This window comes from Dromiciops gliroides, chromosome 4 (genome assembly GCF_019393635.1).
Source record: "Dromiciops gliroides isolate mDroGli1 chromosome 4, mDroGli1.pri, whole genome shotgun sequence".
Classification (NCBI taxonomy): Eukaryota; Metazoa; Chordata; class Mammalia; order Microbiotheria; family Microbiotheriidae; genus Dromiciops; species Dromiciops gliroides.
The window spans coordinates 12911399-12935577 of NC_057864.1; the positions used below are offsets into that span (position 1 = coordinate 12911399).

At 40.2% G+C, this 24179-nt stretch overlaps 1 protein-coding gene across 4 annotated transcripts in view; it reads right to left on the reverse strand.

Annotated features, from left to right (window-relative positions):
* Window positions 1–24179, reverse strand: part of PDE4B (phosphodiesterase 4B) — a 660822-nt gene that overhangs the window by 524823 nt on the left and 111820 nt on the right. For all 4 annotated transcript variants that reach the window (XM_044001361.1, XM_044001359.1, XM_044001362.1 and 1 more), the window contains one exon: window positions 7774–7886. In XM_044001361.1, coding sequence (XP_043857296.1) covers window positions 7774–7815 — 42 coding nt within the window. In that variant the 5' untranslated portion in view covers window positions 7816–7886. The remainder of the gene's footprint in view (window positions 1–7773; window positions 7887–24179) is intronic.

A 24179-nucleotide genomic window follows, 5' to 3' on the forward strand; every position in this document is an offset into this window, starting at 1 on the left:
CACTGAGTAACAGAAAAACCAATGAAAATTTTAGAGAAGTTATAGTTGAAAGTATTCTGTTCCTCGTGGTAGAGAGGCAGGGGACTAAATATTCTATACACAAAGCCATGAGAGCAGAAGTGTCTCTAAATATGTCTTCTTTGGGAATTTCATTGTTTTTTCTGTTACTCAATGTTGAACTTCCTTTTCACAATTTTTCCATTTATACATCATAGTCACTGTGGACATTGATCTTTGGATTCTGTTTATTTCACTCTGTGGAATAATACATTTATATTCATTCTGGTCCTATGTGTTCAGTCTCCCTTTCTACTGAACCATTATTTGACCTTCCAACTTTGGAATATATCTGCGAAACATGGTTGTACATCCCTAATGTTTCTAATGCAGAAATATAATCAATATAAATGCAATTTCCAGGAAAATTACAACCTTAGGCCTAAATCAAATATAGTTAATTATCAATTATCTCCAGCAAATTTGCAAGCCCTGACTGATTTCTCTCTGAATCCCAGTGTGCCTACAGGAAACTTTCCACCACTCATCAGTTGGCATATATTCAGGGAAAGAACATTAATTTTAATATTAGCCCCAGGAAAACATAACACAAAATATAGATTTTTCCTGTTGCTAATAATAATAATAATAACAATAACAATAATAATAAATATCCATTAGCTAAAGTGTTCCAAGTGGAAACTATTTGGGGATATTTGGGGATTACCTACTCTGTCCATCTCCAGTACCCTGATGACCTATTCTTTAAGAACTGATAACTGTGAGTGTTATCAGCAAAGAAAAATCTAGAAATAAATCTCTTACCAAAACAGAAAAGAAGAAAGGGAAACTTATAGAAAGAGAAAAAAGTCTAAGCTTATTGGCCCATGTCAGGATCTAAGGTACCCCAAGCTAGGGAAAATTAACATAGCTACACAATAGATGATGTGAGTCCACCTAAGTCTTCCCGATTTTTTTCTTTTTACTATACTTGTTATTTTGTGGGCATAGGGATCTCCTGCAGAGGGAACCCTCTATACCAATCCACCCAGAAACTGTTGTAAAATTTGGAGTCTTAGAGAATCATTTGGGGGCACAGAGAAGAAAGGGGACTTGTCTAGGGTCACTTATCCGGTATGTATCAGAAACATGACTCGAATCCAGGTTCCCCAACTCCAAGGGCAGCTGGATAGTTTCTGTCTCTCTTTTAAAAATATCTTTCATTTAGTTTATAACATGCAGGGTTGGAGCAGCTAGGTGGTGCAGTGGATAGAGCACCAGCCCTGGATTCAGGAGGACCTGAGTTCAAATTTGGCCTCAGACACTTGACAATTACTAGCTGTGTGACCCTGGGCAAGTTACTTAACCCCCATTGCCCCGCAAAAAAACCAAAAACAAAAACAAAAACAAAACGCAGGGTTTCTGGAGTCCTTCCAACTCCTCCAACTTAGAAAGGGATCAATCCTCCAGTTATTGCTGCACCAGCCTGGTATGCCCTCCCACTTGACCAGAGGCCAAGTGATGAGAGGAATAATAAATGGCAGAGGACATTGCTTAAGCCCCTTCTCAAGAATGAAGCCAAGCTAAATGGTGGTTTGTGTTGTCCATACACAAATGGAGTATCCAATTGTCCATACTGCGATATATAGTCAGAAAACTGATGTAGTATGTATGTGCGTATGTATATGTATATACACATGTATGTTACAAATAGGTATACATGGATGTGTGTGTGCATGTGTGCAATCTATGTGGCACATATGGATGTATATGTATACATATGCAATACATATATACCCATATACCTACAAACACATAAGCACATATAAGCATATATATTTTTGCATATTACAGTATATTAAATGCTTATAGTGCATTAGTGCATTGTGTGCATGATACATATATATGCATATGCTTGTATATGTGTTTATATATGTGTGTATGCTATTTAAGTTCTCTACCTAACCGCATATGACATCTCACCATTTACACACTCTTCAGTCCCTTGTTATCTCGTGTTGGACACACTAAAAAGGACAGTACGTTGGGCTCAGAACTGTACAGGATGGGTAGAGTTTGGCAGATTGCTTTCAGGAAATTATGAAGTTCTTTTCATCTTTCCAACTTTTGAGAGAAATGATTGTTTCTCTCTTATATTGGTAACCATTCTGTATTGGGAAGATCAAGTATTTTTACCCTTCCTGTTTCCTCATTCTCTACTCTGTCAGATCAGTCCCTGAGGAGTGGGGTTAATCAAGAGATTGGATTTAACTTTCTCCTCAGTCTTGTTTGGACCTCATCCAAATGGCGAAGCCCATTGTATTCTGCTCAGGCTTGGGTGGGAGGTAGATCCTTTGTGTAGATTGCCCCAACTGGCAGAAGTCTTGGAGAAAAAGTGTCAGAATCAAAGTCATATCCCCCCAGCCTCTCATTAGAATATTCATTCTTTTAATTAATTGTTAACCAATAAAACTGGCTCCCACCTACTGGTAATACCCACTCTTCCAAGGGCATATAATCATCAAGAAGTCACCATGATCTGTCTTTGATTTAAGAGAGATAGATTAATGACCACCCTTTTATTAATTACTCACTAGCCATAATTAATAAAATGAATAATTATTCAGAAATTTTATCTCTTGAACTTTTTATACATCACACTTTCTCCCTGAACCCAAGGCCTATATTTGAAATATGTAAGGGGCAAATATTAATTGGGGAGTGTTAGTTAGGTGGCTCGCCATTATATTGGGGTAAAGAAAGAGATTAACAGCCTCTTTCAAAAAACAACAACAACAACACGAAACAGGGTTTATTAACAAGAATGAATTTAAAACACAAGTAAGATTAGTAGAACTAGGGACAAGGGAAAAAGGGAATGGGGGAAGGAAAATAATATGACCTTGAATCACACCAAGCTGACTCAGCTGTTCCCAAAGAGCAAAACAGCTGTGCCCTGTCTCCCCGCCTCACACACCAGAATGGAGAATGACAAATCTCCTCCCTTCTCCTTCCCAGAAAACCCCAGGCCATCTGCACACAGCCCCAAGCTAATTGGCTGGCAGCCCTGATTGACAGTCACATGATTGCCCTCACTGGGCTTCCAGTCATCCTAATTTGGCCAGGTCCATGTAGGTGTCCGCAGGAGGTGAGTGGAGCACTGTGCTGGCCAGAGTCTGAGCCCTGGCCAGGGCGCATGCTGGGGTTTCTAATATCAAGTCTTCTAGCACTTGTTATATGACTCTTAGACATGGAACATTACAGTCTCCATAGAAGGAAAGCCGAGGATCACCCAAAGTGCTCTTGAGCAGACAGCAACGCATCACACAAAAGGAATTACATATGAAAAGTTATACAAAAGACAGAATCAAAGAGATGTATGTTAGAAAAGCCAAATGGACAGAGGGACACATTGCAAGAGAAAAAAGATCACCAAAGGAGAGCCCATAACTTTTACTGGTCTCCTTATAAGGTAAAGGAATGTCCCTGGCATATCATGTGCACCTTCTCCCCATCATGATGAACTGAGAGGAAATCCTGGATATAAGAGTCATGCAGGATAAGGAGGCATTATAGTAGGGGGTGCCCATTGTTCCATTGGCAGATTGGATAACATTGAATTGCATATAATTGGTTACATGAGATACAAGTAAAGATCCAGCTTGACTCTATCCTTATTAATGCCCAAGAAAGAAGGAAACAACCATTTATGAAGTTCCTACTATGTGCACTGTGTACACTGTGATAAGCCCTTTATAAATATCTTATTTGATCCTCACAACCATCCTGGGACACAGGTAATATTATTATCCCCATTGCACAGTTCAGAAAACTGAGGCAAACAAGACGTTAAATAATTTACCTAGGGTCACAGAGCTAGTAAGTGTTTGAGAACAGTTTTGAACTTAGGTCTTCTTGGCACTAGGCACAGCACTTTATCCACTATGGCCACCTGGCTTTCCAGAAAGCAAGGACTGTGCATGTTCTCTGTGTGTGAATACTATACATTCCTATATTTGTATCATTTCCAATTTCACTGGAAGAATGAGCTAACTTCCACTGAAAGCAGGTATGAAATTCCAGTCAGTAAAGTAGGAAGAGAAGTACAATACTTAGTTCCATGGAAGTCATTTCATTGCACATGGACAGTATGCCTGTCCCCCAGAGTGGCTTTCAGCCAGAGCCAAAGAGAAGCCTCACATCTGTGTGTGTGTGTGTGTGTGTGTGTGTGTGTGTGTGTGTGAATTTCCCTGTAGGCTAAAAGGATTGGTCAGGATGTTGTTAATCAATGGACAGAGCTTGCCTGGAAAAGCAGCTCCCAGGGTGTTGAAGTGTGTGGAAAGCAAAATGTGAGCCCAGAGTGATAGCTATGGTTGGAGTCGTGAGCAATGTGGGTCATAGAGAAAGAACAATGTACACTACCAGATTACAAAATGGTATGAACAGTTTCTGTGTTCTGGTGTGGTTCCTCAGTAGGTTTATGGCTAGCTATCTCCCAATGTGGATCTCCAGAAGGTTGAAGCTGTCCCTTGGCTAAACCTAGACTAGGGGACATGGCGAGAAAGGAAGATTAATGTGGTCAACAGAGGCAAGCAGGGACCCCTGACATATAAGTTCAGCCAGAGAGATTGAATGAGGTTTGGGTGTTGTTGAACTTCCCACAGATCAAGGCCAGCTTTCTGAGTCAGTGATAAAATAGCCCTGGCCTATTTTATATATGAATATATAGTTCTGAGCTCCCAGAAGGCCTTATACAAAAAACCCCAGCACCTAGAAAACCCCAAACCAGAGAGTTAGAATATAAATGGCTCCATGAGGGTAGTTAAGGTGTCAGATGAATAGGGTTGCCTGTTTAGACCAGCAGCATGTCTTTGTCAAAGACAAATAAATGAGATCATGAGAGCTATATCACATGACCAGTTCTCTTGTGAATTTTAAACTAAGTGTAATTACTAATTTAGAAAACAAACTTTCCCCAATTGATAAATGGTCAAAGTATGTGAACAGTTTCCAGACAAAGAAATCCAAGGTATTTATAGTCCCAAGAAAAGATGCTCTAAATCACTATTGATCAGAGAAATGTAAATTTAAACAACTCTGAGGTACCACCTCATATCTATCAGACTAACTAATACAACAAACAAGGAAAATGTTGGATGTTGGAAGTGATGTGGGAAAACTGGGATGCTAATCCACTGTTGCTGGAGTTGTGAACTGATCTGACCATTCTGGAGAGCAATTTGGAACTATGCTCAAAGGGCTACAGTACTGTGCACAACTTTTGATCCAGCAATACCACTGCCAGGTTTATATCCCAAAGACATCCAAAAAAGGGGAAAGGACCTATTTGTACAAAAATATTTATAGCAGGTCTTTTTGTGGTAGCTAAGAATTGTAAATCAAAGGGATGCCTATCAGTTGAGAAATGGCTAAATAAGCTGTGGTATATGATTGTAATGGAATATTATTTTGCTATAAGAAATGACCAGCAGTGTGATTTCAGAAAAGATTTACATGAACTGACTGATATATAGCAAAGTGAACAGAATCAGAATGCTATAAACAGTAACAGTAATCTTGTTCTATGAAGAGCTATGAATGACAGCAATACTCAGCAATAAAATGATCCAAGACAATCCTAAAGGACTAATGATTACGTATACTATCCACCTCCAAAGAAAGAATTAATATTGATTGAATACTTACTGAAAAATGATATTTTTCACTTTCTTTCTTTCATTTTTTATTTGAATGTTCTTGTACAAAATGAGCAATTTGGAAATGTTTTACATAATTGCACATGTGTAACCTATATCTGATTGCTTACTACCTCAGGGAGGGGAGGGAGAAAGGGAAGGATAGAATTTGGAACTCAACACTTTAAATAAAAATGTTTAAAATATTTTAAAAGACAAAAAAAAAGAAAGAAAACAAATGATAAACTCTCAATTTCTACTTTCCACTCATAAGTTATTTAATTATTCCAGTTAGGGCAAGAATTGAAAAAAAAAAACTTCAAAATAAAATTGTACCTTTGCTCAATACTTAACTGCTATAAGCTTCAAATATTGACTTGTTTATTCTTCTACTTCGATTTCATGTATGGGCTGGTCTCCATCCTTATCAAAGCTTCTGAATCAGTTAATTTATTCTGGAATGCCCTTCAGGGTAAACAATTGTATTGCTTCCTTAGCCCTTATTTTCCTGTCCTTGCTCAAGAAACTACTTAATCCCTGCAAGATGATGCTAGCCTTTACTTGCTCCAAAGAAATCCCTATGCTTGATAAGAGTTTATTTGCTTCATGGCAATAAATTTTTCTTGTATAAAATGGAATGGTGTGTGTGTGTGTAAAAGAGAGGGACACAGAGAGAGACAAGGTCAGAGAGACACACAGTGAGAGACAGGGACAGAGAAAGAGAGAGAGACAGAGACAGAGAGACAGAGAGACTGAGGGAGACAGAGAGAGAAAGAGAGAGAGAGAATGCTATCTAGATATGTAATTGACATAATCTCTATATAGTCCCAGATCACTACCTCCTGATGTTTGTCCTGCATATCAAGGCTCCCAGGCTCAGCAAGTGGCCAGACTCACTTTTCTTCATTACATAGCACATGGAAGAAGCAAAGGGCACTTAATCAAAATTGGAAGAATCTGATTGAAATCCCAACTCTACCACATCCTAACTGTGTGGCTTTGGGAAAGTAGCATGTTCCCAGTGTTTCTGTCTACTTATGGGTGTTTTTTTTAATTACTCTGCCAAAATTTCTAGGTAATTGGTAAAAACCACTGAGTATCAAGTGTGGACTTTGTCTCCTGTTCAGTGGGTTGTTCTATAAGTGAAAAAAGGTGATGGTCAGAAGCCCTGTTGTCTCCTGTTTTCTCTCATTTTTTTTATCATCACACATCACCAAATTTTATTTTATTTTGCGGGGCAATGAGGGTTAAGTGATTTGCCCAGGGTCACACAACTAGTGTCAAGTGTCTGAGGCCAGATTTGAACTCAGGTTCTCCTGAATCCAGGACTGGCACTTTCTGTGCCACCTAGCTGCTCCCCCCATTCTTCTTCTTTTTTTTAAATTTTAATAGAATTTTATTTTCCAAAATATATGTAAAAACAAATTTTTGGGAAGGGAAGGGAAGGGAACAAGCATTTATTAAAGCACCTAGGCTGGCAATAGACTGCCCAGTATGGTATGCTTGCATCAAAGAAGGCACTGTGCTCCATGAACAAAGTAGAACTACAGTAGCTCAAAAAGAATTGTGACATGTGCAAATTTAAAGACACTTCCACCCCAAATGTTCAAATGGATAATCTGGGCCTGACCTGTGGTAGAGGCTTCTGAGCTCATATTGGTCTGATCAGCCAAATGACATCACTATGTCATTTGGCTCCTCTTCAAGAACAAAAAACAACCACCAACCAAACGTGTGTCAGGTACTGTGCTAAGCACTTTGCAAACTTTATGCCATTGGGGTGAGCACTAGCTGTGGATTCAGAGACCTGTGTTCAAGTCCTGCCTCTGATGCTTTCTATCTTTATAACCTTGGGAAAGTCATTTACTCCCCCGGGGCTCAATTTTATCCGTGTGTAAGAAATGAAGGGATTGGACCAGATGTTCTCTAAGTTCCCTTGTGATCCTAGATCTGGGATTTCATGAAACATCACATTGTTTCCACTGAGCCAGAATGGCTCCTTGGGTCTCCTTTTCCCACAGCTTCCACACGACATGAACACAAGGTAGAAATGGGAAAAACTCTGAATTCAAGGCCTTACCTCATCAGCGGTCACTGTCATAACACTCCTGCTTTTCTTCATTATAAATGAGAAAAGAGGCCCCTCTTGCAATGCCTGTTATTCAGTCCAGCTCTCCTGGTGACTCTCCACACCTACAGGGAAGAAGGGAATACCAAAGTGACAACTCAGTCCTGGAAGGTAAGCCTGCATGTACAGTTGGCTGGCCCCAGCCCACCTGAAGAAGTCAGTGGTTCTGTCAGCAAAGGATGGGAGCAAAAGTTCAAGGCCTACTCCAGAATTTCAGAATCCCCTTCCATGATGTCAAAAATACCCCAGCCTCCAACTGAAAGTAAGCTCTTTGAAGTCTGCAATCATCATAGTGCCTGGCACGGCTTAGGCAATGAATCATTACATGTTGCATTTTTTTTCAGTGCAACAAAATTTATTTTGTTTTTTCCATTTATATGTAAGGGTAGTTTTCAGGATTCATTTTCATAAGATTTAGAGTTCCAAATTTTTCTCCCTCCCTCCCTTTCCTCCCCCCCCTTCACAAGACATCAACCAATCTGATATAGGTTATATATGTACAATCCACAAGTGTTCTTTTTTTTCCCTTTAGTCTGTGTTCAATCAATATCAGTTCTTTCTCTGAGAGTGGATAGTATGCTTCCTCATTGGTCCCTTGGGATTGTCTTTGATCATTGTATTGCTGAGAGTAGTTATGTCATTCACAGTTGCTCACTGAGAAATGCTGCTGTCACTATGCACAATGTCCTCCCAGTTCTGCTCACTTCACTATACATCAGTTCATATGAGTCTTTCCAGGTTTTTCTGGGATCATCCTGTTTGTCATTTCCTATAGCACAAGACCATTCCACTATGATCATATAGCACAGCTTCTTCAATCATTCCTCAATTGATGGACCTTGATTCTGAATTCTTAGCCACCACAAAGAGTTGCTATAAATATTTTTTGTACAACTTCCCCCTTTTCTCTTTTTCATGATTACTATTGTTAACTGCTTCCCTCCATCCTATTCCCTTCCCCATGATATTTACTCTAGTATCTATCTTCTTTCACCCTATCCTACTTCAAAAGGGATCTGCTTCTGTCTGTCCTGTTCTTTTGTCCTCTCTCTTTATCCCCTTCCCCTCCTATTTTCCTGCAGGGTTAGATGGATTACTCCACCCAATGGAGTGTGTGTGTGTGTTATTCCCTCCTTGACCTAATTCTGATGATATTGAGGTCTTTGTGCCAATTCTGATGATATTGGGGTCTTTGTGCTAATTCTGATGAGTGTTAGGCTCATTTACTGCTCAGATTAAATAGATTACTCCACCCAATTGGGTGTGTATGTGTTAATCCCTCCTTGAGGCACATGAGATTAAGGTCTTTGAGCCTATTCTGATGAGTGTAAAATTCATTTACTGCCCTGCTCCTCCCCCATCCCTTCTCCCACTTCCTAAGCCCTTTCCTGTTTCTTTCATGTGGGATTTTACCCCATGCTACCTCTGCCCTCCCCCCCCACCAAGTGCATTCCCCTCACCCCTCAATTTTACCCTAAAGATGTCATAATGGTGCAGATAGGTGACACAGTGGAAAAAGCATCTACCCTGGACCCAGCCAAAACCCGGCCTCAGACACAAGACAGTCACCTGCTGCATGACCCCAGGTATGTTCCCCAACTCCAGTTTTTTATGGTTTTCTAGGGTCTTGTATTTGAAAGTCAAATTTGCAATCAGTTCAGGTCTTTTTATCACGAATAACTCAGAGTCCTCTTTTTCATTGAAGTCCCATTTTGTCCTCTGAAAGATTATACACAGTTTTGCTAGGTAGGTGATTCTTGGTTGTAATCCCAATTCCTTTGCCCTCTGGAATATCATATTCCATGCCCTCTGCTTCTTGAATGTAGAAGCTGCTACATCTTGTGCTATCTTGACCGGGGCTCCACAGTACTTGAATTCTTTCCTTTTGGCAGCTTGCCATATTTTCTCCTTGACCTGAGAGCTCTGGAATTTCCCTCAAAATCCTCATCTGTAAAATGGGAATATAAAGCAAGCCCCTCCCAGGGCTATGTTGAGGACTGAGTGAGATAATACTTGCAAATCTCAAAGGGATACATACGTGCTTGCTATAATTGTGGTTATAAGCTCCCCAAGGAGAAAGAGAACAAGTGTCACCAGTGTCTTGGGTACACCTCCACATGGAGAACTTTTGAGAGGACATGGAGGGTAAAGGATTAGATGTAAAATGCAGGGCTTGGACTTCAAGGTCCTTTCCTATCAAATGGGACTGGTAAAGGCTCGTCTTTGTGTTGCTGATGCTTAGCACAGATTTCTTACCTAGTCTTGATCGCCGAATAATAAAAATTGAGACCTTGGAAAGACTTTAGCTTAAAAAGGTGAAGGTCTCCCACTGCAACTGGGGCCATCTCCGGTCATCCTGATCTATATCTTGCAACTGGACCCAGATGTCTCTGGAAGAGAGTGAGGCTGGTGACCTTGAATAGCTCTCCCTCACTTCAATCCAATTCAATGAAAGTCATGACATCTGTCATGGTCCTCTTTGAGAATGAAGGACAAACAACCTCAGCATAGTGCCTGGCATACATGTGGTTGTTCAGTCATTTAGTGGTAGTTGACAATTCATAACCCCAATCAGGGTTTTCTTGGCAGAGATACTGGAATGCTTGGCCATTTACTTTGCCAGCTCATTTTACAGATGAGGAAACTGAGGCAAGCAGGATTAAGTGACTTGCCCAGGGTCATATAGCTGGTAACTGTCTTAGGCCATTTTTGAACTCAAAAAGATGCGTCCTTTTCCTGACTCCGTGCCAGAGCTCTATGCACTATGACACTGACTAACTGCCCTGACATGGGGAAAGCTTTTAACAGATGATTGTTGATTCATTGATTCCCACTCTAATCTTTTGATCCCATGAGTTGTTACCTCTACCACTGGAGGGAATGCTCACATCAGCAAGATGGCAGAGCCACCAAATTATCAAAGTATGACAAGACTTTGTTCTTGGGGGAACAAAACCACGATGCAACTGAACATAAGAAATCTGAGTCTACGTGGGAGTTCCCCAAGGTCTGGGGATCACAAGCTTGCTGTGTTCCTTCTGAACATTCCAACTCCTGAAACACATGCCTCTCTCAAAGTCTGCCTTTCTAACACAAAGATATATAGAGAGAGATCGAGAGCATGATGGCTTTTCAGCTCTGGGCTTAACTGTGGAATACTAAGTGGTGACACTCTATTGTCATCACCCAGGAAACCAGGGCTTCTCATTTGAGACCATCATTTCACAAAACAAAGTGGACTCTGAATCCAAACGCGACAATGATACATGGGGGAGAAGAGAGGGAACAATGGTCTACCTGGGCTATTTCAAGGAATGCCAGTGTAAATCTTCCCATTGCTCTGTGGAGGCAGCTCGATGGCACCAGGGAGAGAAAGCTAGACATGGAATCAAGACAGACCCGGGTCTCAATTCAACTCTGGCAAAGTTGCTTAACTTCTCTCTGCTTGAGCTTCCTCATGTGTAAAATGGATGTTATAACAGTACATATCTCCCTGGGTTGTTGAGAAGATAAAATACTATAATATCTGCAGAGTGCTTGGCAAACCTCTGATCCCTACAGAAATATTATCTACTATAATCATTGGCATTAGTATTGCTGTTGTGCTTGTTTACAAATCTTCCAGGAGGGATGGTCAATAAATTGTTCTAATATTTGATGCCATGTGCTAAAGAGATAAAATTTCCTCAGTGAATACTAAAAAATTACTGCATCCATTCACAAGCTGACCCAGGTAGGTCGGAAATGTATTTTTTCATTTGTTTTAAAGAAGTGTATTGCTTGCGATTGTACATTTATAATCTATATCAGATTACTTTCTGTTTTAGGGCGGGGGGAGGGAAGGGAGGGAGGGAGAAATATTTGGTGCTCAAAATCTTGTGAAAACAAATATTGAAAACTATCTTTACGTGCAACTGGAAAATAATAAAATACTTTTCTGATAAAAAAGGAAGTGTATAGTTTTAGGTCAAAGGCAGTAAACAAATATTAACCATAATTTAAATGGATTTTAATCCCCACCCCCTTGGCTCCTCTGTACCAGGGAAAGAAAAATGCCAGTCTATAGGCTGGATCTGTCCCTGTACTTAATTTCACCCAGGTACAGGATAAATATGAATGACATATCACCAGTTAAGCCTAGAGTTATAGGGACTAAATGCCACCAATTTAAATGTTCCCCTCCTCCCCCTGCTTATTTGAAGAGATGAGAGACCATGGGTACTGAACACTATAAAATGTAAAATTTTCCATCTGTTAGTTTTCCTGAACTTTCCCCACCTTTAAAGTTTTTTTGTTTTGTTTTGTTTTGGTTTTGGTTTTTTGCGGGGCAATTGGGGTTAAGTGACTTGCCCAGGGTCACAGAGCTAGTAAGTGTTAAGTGTCTGAGGCCGGATTTGAACTCAGGTACTCCTGAATCCAGAGCCGGTGCTCCATCCACTGCACCATCCAGCTGCTCCTAAAGTTTTCTATTATAAGGGATGTCTCTCTGGGAGGGGGTGAGGGAAGAGATACATACAGTGGGAAATGTAGATAAAATATAAAAACAAAAGAATCAAATGAAGTTAACTTTTAAAAATGGAGTATCCCTTAAGTCCATAGACTAAGCTCATTATTCCACCAAGGACTCTCTCTGTCCCTCCTCTTTCTGTCTCTCTCTGTCTCTCTCTCTCTGTCTCTCTCTGTCTTTCTCTCTCTGTGTCTCTCTCTGTCTCTCTCTGTCTTTCTCTCTCTGTGTCTCTCTCTCTGTCTCTCTGTCTCTCTCTCTGTCTCTCTCTGTCTCTCTGTCTCTCTCTCTGTCTCTCTCCCCCCCCCCGCTCCCCCCACCCCCGTCTTTTCCTCACCCTCTCCTTCTCCCTCCCTCTCTCTGTCTCTTTCCTTCCCTCCCTCTTTCTGGAATAGTCTGTGTCTTCCTCTGTCTCTGTCTCTCCCTCTCTCTGAATTTGTGTCTTTTTATGAGTTCATTCCAGCATATGTGTCTCTTCAAAGCTACATCATCCAGCAGGGATGGTAGACATTGCCCAATTCCTCCTTCCACACAGTTGCCCAATTCATCTTCCTAAAGCCCAGGGCTGATCATGTCATCTTAATCCTCAATAAGCTCCAGTAGCTCCCAATTATGTCCAGAATCAAATATAAACGCCGCTTTTGCATTTATAGCCTGTCACAACCTGATCCCAACCTAGCTTTCCAGGTTTATTAGGTTTTAAGATTTTTCTCACTACAAAATCAGAGTCATTAATAAATATGCATCCATAAAGTGATTTAAAAAGAGAGAAATCCTAAAGGCCTGTTACAAAGACCTTAAACATTAAGCTCCTTCAGTTTCCCATCTGTGCACCTCATATTGAGTCTCCCTCAGTTCTCATCTTATTCTTTACGTGTATCTGTGCATATCTGTTGTCTAGAGGCAGCTGGGGGTGTCACAGGGCCTACAGACTCTCGACATGGAGTTAGGAAGTTCAAATTCAGCCTCAGCCATTTAGCACAGCTACTAGCTGTGTAGTCCTGGGCAAATCACTTAACTGCTATCTGCCTCAGTTTCCCAACTGTAAACTGGGGATAATGACAGTGCCTGCCTCTCAGAGTTTTTGGGAAATGGGATGGAGATTCTCTTTGTGAAGTGTTTCACACAGTGCCTGCCACAAAGCAGGCACTGTATCAGTGCTGACTTCCTCCTTCTGTCTGACCTATTTTCTTCTCCTTCATCTCCACTGCTCCTTCTCCTTCTTCATCAATATCACCCTTAACTGGCCACAACATAGAACAAAAGTATAGTGTCTTTTTGTCTTTATCTTCACATTTATTGAATATAATACTATACTGCCTGCTATTAATTTCTAAAAATAAAACAGATGAGAGGAACATTGCCTATTTCTAAGAATAAATTAAAACTAAACTAAGTCACCTTTTACTCACACTCCACTTAGCTATGTTACCTCCTCCTCAAGTTTGGATCTTGGCTCCCTTAGAGATAAAATGTTCTATTCCAAAAAAAAAGTAATTTCCTGAGGTGGAAGGTTGCCATATATATCATTCCCTATGAGATTATTAACATATATTTGTATAGATACTATACACATGTGCCTCTCTGAAATTAGAAATGCATTTTTAACTGTTTTTGCTACAAATATCTCTGATAAAGGCCTCCTTCCTCAAATATATAGAGAAGTGAGTTAAATTTATAAAGATACAAGTCATTCCCCTAATTGATAAATGGTCAAAAGATATGAACAGGCTGCTTTCAGACAAAGAAATCAAAGCTATCTAAAGTAGTATAAATGTTCTAAATCACGGTTGATCAGAGAGATGCAAATTAAAACAAATCTGAGGTACTACCTCACACCTATCAGATTGGCTAATATGACAGAAAAGGAAAATGTTGGATGTTGGAAGGGATATGGGAAAACTGGGACACTAACGCATTGCTGGTAGAGTTGTGAAGTGATCCAATCATTCTGCAGAGCAATTTGAAACGATGCCCAAAGGGCTATAAAACTGTGTATACCCTTTGATCCAGTAATATTACTGCTAGGTATGCATCCCAAATATTTTTTTAAAGGGAAAAGGATCTATTTTTTGCAAAATAAACTCTTTTTGTGGTGGCTAAGAATTGGAAATTGAGGGCATGTGTATCAATTGGGTAATGATTGAACAAGTTGTGATATATGATTATAGTATAATACTATTGTGCTATAAGAAATAATGAGTAGAATAATTTCAGAAAAGCCTAGAAAGACTTATGTAAACTGATGTAAATTAAAGTGAGCAGAACCAGTTGGACATTGAACACAGTAACAGCAATATTGTACAATGATCAACTATAAATGACTTAGCTATTCTCTCTATTTTTTTCTTTTTCTTTTTTTTTTTGCTATTCTCAAAAATACAATGATCTAAGACAGTTCCAAAGTACTCATGATACAAAATGCTATCTGCAGAGAAAACAAAACAAAACATGGCATCTGAATACAGATCAAAGCATACTGTTTTTCACTTTCTTTTTTTTTCTTTTTCTTTTTTGGTTTGAGTTCTCTCCCACAAAATGACTAATATAGAAATATGTTTTATAGATTGCACATTTATAATCTATATCATATTGCTTACTATATCAGGATGGGGGAGGAGAGGAAAAAAGAAAAAAAATTGGAACTCAAAACTTTAAAAAAATAAATGTTGGGGCATCTAGGTGGAGCAGTGGATAGAGCACCGGCCCTGGAGTCAGGAGTACCTGAGTTCAAATCCAGCCTCAGACACTTAACACTTAACTAGCTGTGTGTGACCCTGGGCAAGTCCCTTAACCCCAATTGCCTAACTAAAAAAAAAAGTTAAAATTATTTTTACCTGTAATTGGGGAAATAAAATATTATTTTAAAATGCATTCTATTCAACATTAAGATCATATACAGTTCAAAAAAGAACAAAAGAAAAAAAAACTCATTTTCCCCTGCAAAATCTTCCCACTTTTCAAATTTTCTGTTACTAAAAAGGAAAGCACATAATGCACTGGATAGAACTTGGAACTTGGAATTATGAAAACTTGAATTACGACTCAGATCCTTAGCAACTGTATGATTCTGGGCATGTCATATAACCTGTTTACCTCATTTTCCTCACCTATAAAATGGGCATAACAACAGCACCTGTCTCACAAGGATGTTGTGAGAATCAAATGCATTAACATATGTAAAGCACTTTGGAACTTTCAAGGGCTAAGTACAAGTTCTTATTTATAAAGGTCCCACAATCCTCCCTGTTATCCTAGCTCCAAAACATAGTGCTATCCTTGACTCCTCACTCCTACTTGCCTTTCCAATCTGTTGCCAAATCTTGTACTTTCTCCCTTCATGACATTTCTTGTATATGTTCCCTTCACTACACTCACACAGTCCATGCCCTGGAGTGAGTACAAATAACCTTTCAACTGGACTCCTCATTAGCTGTCAGCTTGGTCTTACAGCCTTAAGTCTCTCCCCAACCCATTCAGCTTTCAAATGTTTTTTTCTAAAGCACATGGCTGACCATATGTCTGTCTCAGTCTCTGTCCCTTTGTCTGTCTGTCTCTTTGCCTCACCTTTTCTTCTTCTTCTTCTTCTTCTTCTTCTTCTTCTTCTTCTTCTTCTTCTTCTTCTTCTTCTTCTTCTTCTTCTTCTTCTTCTTCTTCTTCTTCTTCTTCTTCTTCTTCTTCTTCTCCTTCTCCTCCTCCTCCTCCTCCTCCTCCTCCTCCTCTCTATGTATACATGCATGCATATTCACTATATATACATGTGCACACCCATACATACACTATATAAATATGTGTGTATAGACACATATATGTATACATATATACATGCATATACACACATGCACACACACGTGTGTGTGTGTATATATATATATATATATATATATGGTCATTGATGGGTTGCTTCCTCGTTTCAAATGTAAGCTCCTTTGAGGTCAAGGACTTTAGGGTTTTTTGCATTTCTTTGTATCATCAGTTCCTGGCACATGGTAACTGCTTAATAAATGATTGTTGACTGACTGACCCAATGGTGAGATCACAAACATTTTGTTATTAGATGTCTAAATACATAAGCTTGCTTTCAGTGAAAATGTCCTTACCATTTAAAATTCAAATAAGCATATTTATCAAAAGCTTCTCTAACCAAAAAAAATGGAGTTTGCCTTCATTATCCATTCCCATCATGACAAAAAGAATAGAAAATAGAATTTGATATTTACCTTTTTTGCAAATGAACTCTTAGAGGGCACCTTTCAGACAGGAAAATGACCTTATTATCAGTATCTGGCATTTATATAACAGAGAGTACTTTACATTTGTTATCTCATTTGATTCTTAAACCAGTCCTGTGAAATAGGCAGTATTATTATCCCCATTTTACAGATGAAGAAACAGACAGATAGAGGTTAAGTGATATGTCCTGAGTCAAACAGCTAGTATATCACTGTATCCCCCATGTCACCTAGATGCATTAGTGACTGATGCACTGTCATGTGGAAGAAGCAAACTTGTCCCACATAGCCCCAGAGGGCAGAACAAGGATCAATGGAAAGTTGCAAAGAGACAGATTTCAACTCCAGTGTCAGGGCAAAATACCTGCCTGTTTGAACTGCCGCAAGTGCCTCAGGAGGCAGTGATGCCCTCTCACTGAAAGGCTGAGTAACCAGGGGTCAGGTATGATGTAGGCAGGATGCTTGTTCGGGTAGAGACTGGACCTCAGATAGTCAGAGGGGCCTTCCTCCAAAGACTCTCTATGCTTCTGGAAGTCTGCCCTCTCTTTACCACACCTATTGCTATACTCCTTGGACATACATCTTCCCCCCCTCCCCCACCCTAGGGCGGCAGAGCATTGACATGTCCTTGTTGGTTTTGTTCAGTTCTGTCTGACTCTGTGACCCTTCGGGGGATTTTCTTGGTAAAGATACTGGAGTGGTGTGTCATTTCCTCCTCCAACTCATTTTCCAGATGACACAAACAGGATTAAGTGACTTCCCCACTATCACACAGCTAGTGTCTAAGGCTAGATTTGAACTCACCATGAGCCTTCCTCACTTTAGCCCTGGCACTCTATCCACTGCACCACCTGGCTAACATGTCTTGTAATGATGTTTTTCTTTATAAAACATCCCCACAGTCACACGTAAATACCATGTCCTCGAAGGCAGCAATTACTTGTTGTTACTCTATCTCACTCCCTACTTCACCTAAACCCTCCAGCCCTGCTTAAAATAAGGCCTAGCACATAGTAGGCACCTGATAAATACTAGTTGAAGTGAATCAAATTAGTCCTTTGGTGCAATGGTCTGCTCTTGTCTGCCTACACTTGTCTGACAAAAGTGGGGACTGTAATTCAATGTTTGTTCTCTGGACTAAGACTGATCAGCTGCCATGAGTCATTCTTTCTTTGTCTTCCTTCTTTCCCTTTTTATTTCCTTTCTTTTTTCTTCCTTTATTTTCTTATCTTCATTCCTTCCTTTTCTTTTCTCTTTCCCTTTCCCTTTCCCTTAGCATTTTCCTACTTTTTTCTTTTTCACCTTCCTTCCTTCCATCTCCTTCCTTCTTCCATTTCTACCTTCTTCACTTCCTTTCCTACCTTCCTTACTTTTCTTCCTTCTGTACTACCTTTTATTTCCTTCCTTCCTTCCTTTCTTCCTTCCTCCCTTCCATAATCCATAGTCATTACTCCAAATCACCCATGTATTTCAAAGACTATATTGTTAATTATTACATATTCTAACAATATCCCTTCCTTCAAGTGTTACATATTTAAGAACCTAATTATTTCAGTATTTTGGAATTTGTAGTGGGAGTTGAGAATAATTTCTTTCCGACATGAGAAAATGATTTATGAACAAATTACTACAGAAATTCAAGGACCGCTAATTTTGTCCCACTGAGTACTTCCCCCACTGATCCCCAACATAACCTTTCTCTGCCTTATCAGTATGTATTCCATAATCCCCATGAGCTCAGATATCTACCTCCTGATAACCCAACCTCTGGTAACCCGGGTCTTTGAATTCCATCTAGCTGGTACTTCGATGGCAACCATGCCACTTGCCCCAGTCCCATTCTCAAAGCCTCTGTAGACTGCTAAGCTTGTATCTTCCTACTGGCAAAGCTTTAAAGAATTCAGGATTCTATCTTTGGCACAAAGGGTAGCAGAAGGAGGGCTGAAATGGACCAGGAATAAACCACCTTGAGTTAGCCGGCACTTAACACAGTGCCTGGCACACAGGAGGTGTTTAATAAATGTCTATTGACTGATTTGAGTTACTGTCTGAATCCCAGGTCACTCATCTTGCCCTCTAGGCTTTGCTTCCATTTACTCTGTAGGTAGGCATCTTGTATGAACTTATTTATCTATGTGACATTGACTCCATTAGAACACAAGATTTTTGAAGGCAGGAACCATTTTTTTTCTTTGCATCTCCAGCCTTTGGCACAGTGCCTGGAACATAGTCCACACTTAACCAAAAAGAATTATTGATTATATTCAATTAATATTTTGGCTATTATTTATTGAACATCAATTCTAATGAGTACATGACTGAGATAGAAACAGAATGGTCATCATGATACTCTTAGAGTCAGGAATATGAGTTCAAATCCTCCATAGGATGCTGTGTGACCCTGGGTCATTTAACCCTTCTGAGGCTCAGTTTTCCTCATCTGTAAAAGGATTGACATATTCTTTATAATCAATGCACTTTTACAATTAATTCAATAAGCATTTTAAACACTTCTCATGTGCCAGGCTGTGTGCTAAGTTCTAGGGATACAAAGATAGACAAAACAAAAACAGTCCCTACCTTCAAGGAGCTCAGTGTCTAACAGGGGAACCCCATGCAAATGGCTATGTGCATTCATGATAATATGGTTTAAGTGGGAGGTAAATTCAAAGGCCAAGTACCACAAGCAGGGTAGGGGTAGGGCTGGAGATTCTTTCAGAAAGAATGACTTGAACTGAGTTTTGAAGAAGCCAAGGAATCCAGGAGGTGGAGGCAAGAAGAGACAGAATTCTGGGTTGGAGAGACCATTAGTAAAAGGAGATGGAAAGCAAAGAGGATCATAGGGTACATGAGGGTGTAACTGGATCATAGGGTACATGAGGGTGTAAGATATAACAGTCTGGAAAGGCAGAAAAGGGCCAGGTTGTTAAGGGTTTGAGAAAAAGAAGTAGAAAAATCTTAATATTTGCTAGAAGTAAGAGGGACCCAATGAAGTTGATTGAATAGTGGGATTACGTAGAGAATGGGCTGAAGCGGGGAGAGAGTCATGGCAGGGTACCATCCTTCTCCTCACCTTATATATACACAATATTTATTCCTTAATGAATTAATTGGTTTGTTTCCTTCTTTATTCATTTGATTATTTATGTTTGTTTATTGAAGTTTTTGCTGTCTCCCCCACTGGAGGGTTAGGGTTAGGGTTAGGAAGACCAGTGGCCGGCCCAGTCTTTTGAATTTCCTCATGTCCCTTCCAAGGTTCATGGCATGAGGGTCCCAGACAATTCAAGAGCCACACAAGAAAGAGTGACTTTCCCCAATCTTGGGGTTGGAATTCTAATCCATGCACCCATTGTTACAGAGTCTTTTCTCTCTACTGGGGGAATAGCCATGAGGATATGCTTTCCAGAAAAGAATGACTATGAACTTGAGCCTTTCCATTTGCCTCCTCAGATCATGAGTCTAACATAGCATCCCATAGGGTTACAAAAGAAAGTCCAAAATGCATAACCTGGGATGTTATAGATCCCCAACCGGTCCAAGTGAACTTCTGAGTTAGCTTGGAAGTTGCCAATCAATGTCCGCATTCACACAGCTTCCTCTCAGAAGACTGACCCACTTGTGTTTCTGTGCTTTGCCAGATCTTTGTCTTTGGCTACACTTTGGGCTCTATAAAGGAGGCCTCCTTGACCACCACTCATGATTTAAGCCAGAAGGTACCTCAAAGAACATCTAGGCTAAGCCCAGAAAAGGGAGATGGTTTGTCCAAGCTCACACCATAGTATCAGAGGCAGGAGTCAAACCCATTTCTATCTGTTCAACTGTGATGCCCTCTTCAAAGCCTACCCCAAGTACTCTATCATTAAGCTTCCTCTGGTCCCCCCAGTTCTCTTCTGGGGTTCTGTGCCCAACTGGCTGGGGCTTTCTGAGCACATAACAATTATGTACTGTGTTTGATCAAGCAGGCAAACATTTGTTAAGCTCTTGCTGTGTACCTGGTTCTATGCCAAGAGTTGGGGAACCTGAGAGGCAAAAACAATTGAGGCCTTCAAGAAGCTCACATTCTAATGGAGAAGAGGTAAGGTCCAGACCTGTGATTTCATGGGAAGGGGAACTCTTGGGTATAGCAACTCTATACAAATACAATCTGGTAGCCTTTCTGTGGTCTCCTGCACCATCCTAAATGTCATAGGAAGGACACCAAGTAAAGAAATCAGTGAATAAATACAGCATTCAGATTAGAATATTAAGAGGATGGTAACTTAGAGGGTAGGGATCCGGGGTGGGGGGCAGAGCAGGGGTGCAGGAAGGGGGTATCTGAACTAAGTTCTGCAGGAAATCAGGTATTTGAGGTCACAGAAGTAAAGAAGGTGAATGTTCAGCCTGCCCATGGTACTATCGACATGCAAATGTCCAGGTCACATTGCTTTGAAGAATGTGATTGGAAACTCTAAAACTCTTTGGAAAAAGTAGCTATTAGGCTGCCTCCACTGGACAGGAGCTTCTTCTGTGCCAGGATGAGTTCTCAATTTTTTGTAACAGCCACAGTACCTAGAAAAGTGATGTGTATGTAGGAAGCTCTGATAAAGTATTTATCCAAGTTAATGGAATGATGCTGTATGCTTATTTCTGAAGAAAATATTGAATAGATGTGAGAATCAGCTAAAAAAGCAAGCTACCAACATAAGCCCTGACACTATCTCCCCACCGACATACACACAGACATATGTACTTCAGGCAGACAGACATGCATGGATGCACAATACATTTGTATTTATACTGCCATATATACACACAGAATCACACCATGCACATTCATATGTTTAGATATCACTTATATATGTAGAGTTATATGCACATATGTACCTCTATATAATGCATACATGTATCTATATTGTGCTCCATATAAAACAACACAAATAAACAAGAAATAAGCAAACATGGGAACTAAAATTATAATGGTACACCCCATGTTTACATACATGTCCTAAAGACCACATACCACTGAAGACCACACCCCCTCCGTGACTTACATCATAAAATTTACATCTCCAATGCAGTTTAGCTGGCATCAAGATAGAGCTCTCTAATTTTACAGATGAGTGCAATGAGGAACAGAAAGGTGCAGTGACGAACCTAGGAACATATAGCTAGCAAGTGATGGAAGTAGGAATGCAGATCTCCCCAACTCCAAGGCCCTTAAGCAAATGTGGGGAAACTATAACCAATAGTCCAAAATCTGCTTTCATGTAGCCCATGAGCTAAGAATGTTTTTTACATTTTAAAATCTAGTTTTCTTTTAAAATGTAAAAGCTGAGGGCTGGCTTTGGCCAGGGGGCTATAGTGTGCCAGCCTCTGGTCTACACTTACATGCTGCCTTTTCAAATTTTCATTGTCCCCCCTCCCTATACTCCTCCCCTCACCCCTTCAATTCCTCATCCTGTTTTAATGCTTTGAGGATGAGTCTCTCCTTTCTGAACAGAACCAGGCTAGTCTTTGGACAGGGGGCAGAAGTGATCCTAAAGCCCATAGTAAAGCTTTTCTAACATGATACCCATTGGCATGACCTTCAAGGACTCGGGGTCACCCCTGTGGCAATAGGAGGCAACAAAGGAATGCTTTAGTACTGGACAGGTATACCTGGTGATGTAGCCTATGTTGGGTAAATGCTGCATCTAAGGATATAGTGTATGTACTTGTGTGTACACGGTGTGCATATGTGTTTGTGTGCTTGCCTCTGGATTGTGTGGGCATGCAGTGTATACATGCCCATATACCATGTAGAGTGCATGTGTATAGTATATGTGTGTATCATACACACATGTGTTGTGATATGAGTATCTGACCATTAAATATAATTCAGTAAATATTTATTTAGCACTATGTGCCAGGTGGTGTGCTGAGGATAGCAAAAGAGGCAAAAGACAGGTCCCTGTCTTCAAGGAGCTTACAATCTAATGAAATAAGTGCGTGTTATATGTAACATATGATATAATATAGAATATAATCTATTATAACCTATAATTATATATAGCATATATTACATTTATATGTATATAGAGACGTTACACATAAATGCATATTTACACCCAACAATAATATCTAACATTTATTTCATGCATTAAGGTTTGCAAAGCACTCTACCTTATTTCATCTTCACTTCAAAACAACCCTGTGAGATTGATATTATTATTAACCCCATTTTACAGATAAGGAAACTGAGGGCAAAATGAAAAATGAGTTGCCCTGGGTCACACAGCTATTCAGTACCTGTGGCAAGATTGGATCTCAAGTCTTCCTGATTCCCAGGCCACCAAGCTATCCCACCATGCCCCACAGTGGGCTCGGTGTTTCCAGGCCTGTACTCCGCATAGGGAAGAAGGAGGCTCCAGACATGACTCAAACACAAGCTCACTGTTGGACCTGAAGCAGCCTCTTCACCTCTCACTGTCTAAGTGACAAATTAGTTGTTGCATTGTATTGGTAGAAGGATTGGACCCACTAGAAATTCTTTGTGCTAATGATCATGACGATAACAACAGAATTTATACAGTGCTTTAAAGTTTGTAAATGTTTTCTCATTTGATCTTTTTTTTTTCTTTCTCTCTCTCTCTCTCCTTCTCATTTGATCTTACGACAATCCTGGGAGGGGACAGTGTTGTTAACCCCATTATGCTATGCATCTACCATTAGAGGACCAGAGTTGCTAAGTTCAAAAAGACCCATTGTTAGCTAAGCTTTTGGCTTTTTGCCTGGTCACCCACGGTGACAATCGATGGTGTCTTGGAGACCTGGGGACCTACATAAATGCAGCTAAGAGGTTTTGTGCTACAAAGGATTTAGAGGTAGAAGATTTGGGTTCAAATACCAGTTCTGATAATTGCTATCTGTGTAATCTCTGGCATACAACTTCTCTTGGCCTTTGGTCCTCATCTGTAAAATGTGGGGATTGGACTAAGTAACTTCTAAAACCTCTTAAAACAAGTGGTGCAACAGACTAAATGCTAGACCAGGAGTCAGGAAGAACTGAGTTCAGCTCAAGCTTCAGGCACTTACCAGCTGTGTCACCCTGGGTAAGTCACTTGAGCTCTGTCTGCTTCAGTTTCCCCAACTGTAAAATAGGGTAAAAATAGCCTTTGCCTACTAGAGTATTTGGGAGGATCCACAAGTGAGATCATTTCTGCAAATTGCTTTACAATTAAAGTGTTGTTAACAAGGTAGCCGTTATGAAAGCTATAATCCCATAAACTCTGAGTTCCTACTGGCTTTTTTAAAGCATTCTTTTTTAAAATTCCCTATCAGGTATAAGGGAAAGATAATGAAACCTAAGTCTCAAGTCTGTGAATATCAGATGGTTTTAATGATCAGGAAAGTATATACTAGCAAGAAATGTGAGAAAAAGGGAGAGAGCGGGAGAGAGGAAGGAAGGAAGGAAGGAAGGAAGGAAGGAAGGAAGGAAGGAAGGAAGGAAGGAAGGAAGGAAGGAAGGAAGGAAGGAAGGAAGGAAGGAAGGAAGGAAGGAAGGAAGGAAGGAAGGAAGGAAGGAAGGAAGGAAGGAAGGAGGGAAGGAGGGAGGGAGGGAGGGAGGGAGGGAGGGAGGGAGGGAGGGAAGAAAGGAAGGAAGG